At 27.4% G+C, this 7,793-nt stretch overlaps 1 protein-coding gene across 1 annotated transcript; it reads right to left on the bottom strand.

Annotated features, from left to right (window-relative positions):
* Positions 1-5,739: 5,739 nt before the first annotated feature.
* Positions 5,740-7,100, bottom strand: LOC109801328 (RING-H2 finger protein ATL22). The gene is made up of 2 exons (XM_020362375.3): positions 6,155-7,100; positions 5,740-5,977 (listed from the first exon to the last, which is right to left on the bottom strand). Exons 1-2 carry the CDS (start codon positions 6,762-6,764, stop codon positions 5,844-5,846), a joined length of 744 nt encoding a protein of 247 aa, XP_020217964.1. The 5' UTR covers positions 6,765-7,100; the 3' UTR covers positions 5,740-5,843.
* Positions 7,101-7,793: the final 693 nt, after the last annotated feature.

Raw genomic sequence — 7,793 nt, 5'->3', positions numbered from 1 at the left:
ATTTTTATTTAATTCATTCTCTTTAAAAGTGCAGACTTTATGTTAATTGTATCATTCATCAATAAAAATTTCTCCAACATCAAACATCTTAAATAACTTAATAATAACTTTATAATAAGTGATATAAACTAATAATAATATTTTAGGTAGATTTTTACACTTGTATTTATTCTTGTTATTTTTATCCTTGTTTTCTAAATTCTTATCTTGAGAGTCCTTATTTTAATATTTTTTTTTATTTTTTCCACTGATCTTATTCAAGAGATTCAAAATCCTTTATTTATTCTCTTTTTAATAAATATAATAATCTTCAATTTTATCTCTTTGAAAAAGAGAAAAATAAATTATCTGCAAACGATACTTAAACTTCAACTTAACCTTCGGATCGAGATAATAAATGCAATTAGTCTTATAAAAATATAAAAATACCTTCTTCTTTTTTCTTTCTAATCATTATTCATATTAATCTTATGTAGTCTAAGTCTATAAATAAACCCATTAATCTTCGATATAAGTTCTAATATGTTTTAATATTATATTCGATAATATTGAGAGTTTTTTATATATTTTTTTGAGGGGAAGTTTATATATATATATATATATATATATATATATATATATATAACTAATAATAATAAATTTGATAGATTCTTATACTATATTAAAAAAATAAATCATAAAAGTTGACTTATAAAATAAGGACATTTTCCTACCTATATTATTTTAGTTATATCATATCATGAAATTTGCGGTAACACTCTTTGGAGTCTCATGTTTGTTAACATAGATCAAGTTACAATTTTTTTTAAAAATTTTATAAAAAAGTAAAATTAAAGCTTATGGAATTTAAATAATTATTATGTGGAAAAAGGAAGTTGTTGTTTAAAGAAGGGGGAAGGGAGAGAAGAAGGAGACACGTTATGATTCATTAATTACAAAGAATAAAGAGCGAGAAACACACAACTACTTTCTGCAATCTACCCTAGTTTCATTCACTTATGAAGCAATATCATTAATTGAGAGGTAGTTTCAATTTAATGTGAATGAACGAATAATTTAAGACAATACCAACAAATGTTTGGTGTGGCCTTCCTTCCTTTTTTTGTCCCTGTCGCACCTTCTGTGCGCTTTTTTTTTTTTTTTTTTTTAATCTGCCAGGGCTAATTTTTTGCCACTTTTTTTTTTTAAATAAATTTTAAAATATTCTTGAAATTGACAAGTCGTATTTGTATTTAAAAATAGTATTTTACAAATACGACTTGTATTTTTTTTTAAATGAAAGTTGTGATTCAAGATCACGAATTTTATTATTATTTTTTTAACTTAACAATTACATCAGTGAGAACAAGACTTACATTTTTTTTCTTCATTTTTATGTTAAAATACTTTTTTAATGTATTTTTTTTAAGTCTTGTTTTTCTATTTGATTTTATTCTTTTTAAAAAATAAGCAAATTAGACTTTTACAACAAGACTTGTCCTATTCCAGATTTGTTTTTAATGGACATCTATTTATTTAATTGTTTTTTTTTTAAGTTACCCCTCATTGGGATAAAATAGCCCCTCCATAGTGTTTGTTGGGTACACGCAAAGGCATTTAATAATCGACTTGTGAAGAGAAACATTTTACTTTCTAGACTAGCCAATATATTATCTCCTCCCTTATACATAACACTTTTTCAATTAAATTATTAAGTTTATTATAGTTCTCATTTAACTTAATATTTGGTAGATTCATTTATTTAGACTTCAATTTGACACCAACAAAATTCAATAATATATGAGACAGAACTAGATTAATTCAATTTTTTAATTATAATATAGTAGTCAAACATTATGTAAAGTTAAATTAATAAACTAAAAACTAGAATTAAAATGAAGTTATATTTTATAGTACATATTTCAAAACAAAATATAAATATACGACATAGAATGAAGTTATTGTAATAATTCAAACTTATTCTCAAAACATACTTAATGTTTAATTCATTAAAATTAACCTTAAGTCATATTACTAGGTTAATGAGACACAACTTTTTAATAATCAATTATAATACCTTTCATTCCTCGAGCTTCAAGGAAAGGAAATTTCTGATTATCTAGAAAATCATAACCTTACTTTTGATTTTGATATTCATGAATTTGATTCTCCTTCGATACATCTGGATGAACTTCTATTCAGTGATGTTATAGGCCTTTATATGTTAAGTTGTTTCCTTTCGTAATCAACTATCTTTTCAAGGCTTATGGTGTGTTTGGATGAGGAATTTTACAAATTCAAAGAATTTTAAATCTTGGTATTTGAATTACTTTGATTTCAATTTCTATCATTCTTAAAATATTTTGTTTGGATAAGTCAATTTAAAATTTTCAAATTTTAAATTGTTGAGTTGGATATGATAATTTGATTCTACCATGGTAAAATTTTTTAAAAAAATATATTTATATGTTGAGATTTTTAAATTAAATTTTATAAAAATAAATATTAGCTAATTTTAAAATATTTAATAATTTTAAAAAAATAATATTAGATAATATTTAATAATTTTAAAAATATTTTTGAATATTCAATAATTAAAAACATGAAGAGATAAGAGATAAGATAAAATATATAAGTGAAATAAGAAGAAAAAAATATGAGAAATTTCAAATTCTTATTTTTTTGAGAGAATTTGAAATTCTACTATTTCAGAGAATTTCACAAATGCTTGAATTTCAAATTCCTTGTAAATTCTTCATCCAAACAAGGTATTTCACCTCAAAGAATTTGAAATTCATCAAATAAATGAATTACTCCATTTAAATTCTCCATCCAAACACACTATTAGGGTACTCTAATATATGCAAAAACATAAAAACAAAAGAGTGGGGTGTTGTTATTCACACTCCTTTTTCTGCTCTTTCCACCACTCGCCTATTATTTTGTATTTTTCTTAACATAAAAAATGCCCTTTATAGAAACTAGTTTCATAACAATAATTCCAAATTTTTAGGAGATACAATTTTTTTTAATAGATCAAAATTAGAATTTATTTATTATATTAAAATTAAAAACATATTTAAGTATCAAAATATTATTTTAACATAAGAGAAATCCTTAAATAAAATATATATCTCTAGGTTAATAAATGATATAGATAATAACACATTTTAAACTTGAAATATAAATATAAATATATATATATATATATATATATATATATATATATATATCACTAATTTCAAAGATAGCACAAAAAAAAAGTATTCTCACTCATAGCATCTTTTTTGGTTGTACAATAAGTATACCAAAATTCGAATCAATAATTAAGAATAATTAAGAATGATAAGTAAATTTGTATTTAGGATAATGCCTGAACTCGTTTCGAGTTTAACATGAAATACCTGACTTAATTGGACATAGATATAAATAATATCATATTTATTAATTTAATCGAGGTATACGGACAAGGATAAATACATACATATCTCATACATATCTATCTCATATTTGGGCTCATATTCGCTTTTAAATTTATAAATATATTTTTTTAAATATTTACTTAAAATTTATAAAAAAAACAAAAATTTTATATCCATTAAGTATGAGAACAAGAATATGTATAGGAGACAATAATGAAGACAAATATAAAGAAATCCATATCTTTCCCATCCTATACCATTCCTACCTATAATCTTATGTATAATATTTAACATTTAATTTTAATTATTCCACCCATAATATGTATTTCAAGGTTACATAAAAGAATTTCAAACAAGCATGGTTCTCATGCCCATATTTTTGCATGAACCTCCAATCCCTAACACAAAGTTTAGACACAAAGATAGCCTTTTTATTAATAGTATAGGCTTGATATATATATATATATATATATATATATATATATATATATATAATAATAATAATAATAATAATAATAATAATAATAATAATAATAATGTGGATCACTTAGTGATAATAAAATCACGAAATTAATTGATTATGATTTGATTTAATCAGTTTACATTTTATTTTAATTGATTTTTGAATTCATTTTAATTAAAATATGTATGATTGTATCTTCTCATATAGTACATGATTTTTCTCTTTAGTGGTTATATATTTAATTAAATAGCAAATTGATTGTGTGCATAATTATTTTGCAATCCCCAACATTAGTAATTTAGTACGCAATTGATTAATTATTTTGTTTCTTACAATTTATTCGATCATAACATTTATCTGTTACATCGGTATTAATTGATTACATAAACAGCGTCAATTAAATACATATTATTAGGGGTGGAAAAATGGGCCGTGGCCCGCGGGCCGGCCCTTAAAAATTGGCGGGCCGGGCCCATCATTTCAGCCTGCCAACCCGCCAAGCCCGCCAACCCGGCGGGCCAAATAGCGGGCTGGCCCGTCCCAACCCGCCAAGCCCGCATAAGTAATAAGCTTAATATAAAAAAAAAAAAAACAGGCTCAACAAAGCCCATTTCCAGTCACCAAAGAGGCAAAACCTAAATCAATTTCAACCAAAGCCAACAGAGAACGGGCTGGCCACCAATTCAATATGTGTAATATTTCAATATGTCCACCAATTCAATTACGTCCACATGTTTTGGAAAGTTATTGCAAATTTGCAATTAATTTTTCTTAAGTAAATGAAATTAATATTGGTACATGTTGGTGAATGCATAAAATTAACCGTAAAATGCGGGCCACGTTGCACAATTAATATTGGTATTATTAGAGAGAGACCCTTTTGTAATAAACTATTATCTCTATTGGGTATTGACTCACATATTACCTGAACGTTGAAACATTTTTGCAGATACATGACATGGATATTTATAGTGTTTAAGGTATTTAAAGTGTCGATTTTGATTATGCACCAAAAGGGCCCCGTTGCACAATTAAGTAAATGAAATTAATATTGGTACATGTTGTTTTCTGCAAAAAGTGTTGTGCCAAGTGCTTATGTGTGTCTCCTGGTACTTATGGTAACAAGCAATGATTCCTTTTTTTATAATTTTTTTTTCATTTTTTTTATTTAAACATAAAATATATATATATATTTTTTTTTCAAAATATTTTTTGGGTAAACGGGCCAGCCCGCCGGCCCGCCAACCCACCCTTAGGCGGGGCGGGCCAGCATTTTCAGCCCGTTTTTTATTGGCGGGCCAGCCCGGCTCGGCCCGTTTTTGGCGGGCCAAAACGGGACGGGCTGGCCCGTTTTGCCACCCCTACATATTATTATGCTAGTCTACTACATAAGGACATAATAGGAATTTATACTATATATTTTTTTTTTTTATTCTATCCAAACCAAAAAATTTCAAAAAATTTAGATTTTTTTTAATTTCTCTATAAAAAAAAATTAAACAACCCAAAATTTCACCTTATCTTTGATCTATTTATTTCTCTCTCATTTTTATTTGCTTTTTTAAAATCATTACCAAACATGAAGTATGACAGAACTCGTCCTAACTTTTGTAAGCATGAAAAAAAATATTACGTAATCTAAATTCACTAAATATTTATATATGAAATGACTTTATTTCAGTTATTCAAGCTAAGCGTTGAGTATTGTAAACTTCAATAAATAATTATTATTTTTTACATGATATGTTTTTAATATTTCAATTTATAAAAAATTAATATCACTATATTATATACCTATTAGAGATTAATCATCAGAAATTATGCAGTTAAAGACTACCTAATAGTTAGATTAAAAAAAAGCAAAAAGAAAAAAAGTGAAAAATGTGACAGGTAACATCATATTACAGGTTGAGAGAAAAACAAAAAGAGAAATGTAAGTATTACGTAAGTATAGGAATGTTGTTGAAAAAGTCTATCAGCTAGAAATCCGTGAAACTCTTCAATAACTGCCCTTCTTTCTGATGGCGATTCCTCGTAGCCCCACCAACCTTTATGCTTATACTTATAATCAGCATCGCCATCACGAAAACACAGATCATGCTGGTGCCTATAACTGCAAAACATCGTTAACAAAAAAATTGTAAAGTGATAAACCCCACAATTTACTAATATAATCTAAAGAAATAGTAATGTCAAAACTAAGTATCCATGTAACGTTGAAAGGGTCCAATCCAATCCAAATTTCCAACAAGGGGAAAGCAAGAGAGAAAAAACATTAATTTTGATTTACCTATATTACGCCATGTGTGGGAGCCTCTAGTATTGTTTCTTGTTTCGGTGTCTTGAGAGTCCCATGTTAATCTAAGACCAAGCCTGTTGTCTGAGAGATAAGGGCTATATGCAAAAGGGATGGCAACGGTTTTGATTCCTTCACACGAACCTGGCACAGGAAGTGCAGGGTCAACGGTGTAGACATGATGAGTTGAAGCACTTAAACATGGAACCTCCACGAAAGGATGTGGAAGGGTGGTGGAGCAATTGAGGTATGTGTAGTTTTTGAGAACATGGAAATAGTGGAAGGGTGTAAGGGAGAGGTTGAGGTTCAGAAAGACACGATGGGGGCAGTTTTTGGGATCAAGAAGGTGAATGTTTTTGGTTTCATAGGAAATGGAGTTCACTACCAAGTCCCCATAAGATGGAAAGTGGATTGTGGTGATGTTGTCTTTACAAAGAACCTCAAAGCCATGAAGGGCTTCATGATGTTGTTGCTGACCCTTTATCTGATATGGATAGTGGATTTCAGGACCTGTATCTCCACATTTTGTTGCATAGGTGACCTTAATAATACAACTTTGGAAGGTGAAAACAGAGAAGAGGAAGAGGAAGATGAATGCATCCATCTGTTGGGAATGGACAAGATGGAGGGTCAAGTCTTACAGGGGGATGGAATATATGAGGCTGTTTTTTGTTTCTGAGTTAATAATTAGCTATCTAATTGGTGGGGGACTAAGACCAAGAATAAAAAAATAAGTCCAAGTCTTTGTGAAGAAACTTGAGCCGCCTAGAGCAACTTTGTTAAAAGAATTAAAAGACTAGGTTTCTTGCAGGCTTCAACAAGCTTGGGGTGAGGTGGAAATATAAGAAATTTGTAAAGGAATAGATAGAATAAACTTTTCAAAAGTCACATCAATTAGTGTGTAAACTTCAATGTTGACCAATTCAGCGCCTTGCAGCAAGGGGTTTGCCACATAGACGGTTGTTCGTCTTCCACTATCCGAACTAAATTTCTCTGGCTTATTTGCTTGACTTGGAGTAGTCCTCTTTGTCAACGGTTTCAGACATTTGTGTAATTTAGCAATACAATTTATGTAATTCACCAAAAATAAATGGATACCATATGCACTAATCGGTTGAAGATAATAGTATCCAAATAAAATTATAGATATTAGAAAGGAAGAAAATTATGTTAAGAATCCAAGACATGATCACTAGAGATAATTGCAAAGAATGATAAATCGATACAATTTATTTATTTAATTTTATGAATGATTATTAATTCATCCATTATATTTTTCAAGATCTATTGAATTACAATAAGGAAAATATATTAAACTGAGATTTTAAAAAATAAATTTGACATAAAAGAAATTTTGTAGATTTTATAAAAATATAATGATTTAGAAGAAAAAAAATTAAAATACTTTATAATCAAGATTTTATAGTTTAAATTTTAATGAATTCATATCATAGAAATTTATAGGATTAAAAAATTCTATGTGGATTTATAAGATTTGAAATGGCTTAATAGATTTTTAACAAACATTCAAAGTTATAAGTGAATGGAAAAGATAAAAGAAAATGATAAGATTTGGATTTTTATAAGGAAAAGTAAAACTAATATACTTTTTTAATAACTAATATTTTAATTT

This window comes from Cajanus cajan, chromosome 11 (genome assembly GCF_000230855.2).
Source record: "Cajanus cajan strain Asha chromosome 11, NIPB_CcT2T_4, whole genome shotgun sequence".
Lineage (NCBI taxonomy): Eukaryota > Viridiplantae > Streptophyta > Magnoliopsida > Fabales > Fabaceae > Cajanus > Cajanus cajan.
The sequence above is the reverse complement of the archived record's forward strand: the minus strand, read 5'-3'. Positions and strand labels throughout refer to the sequence as shown.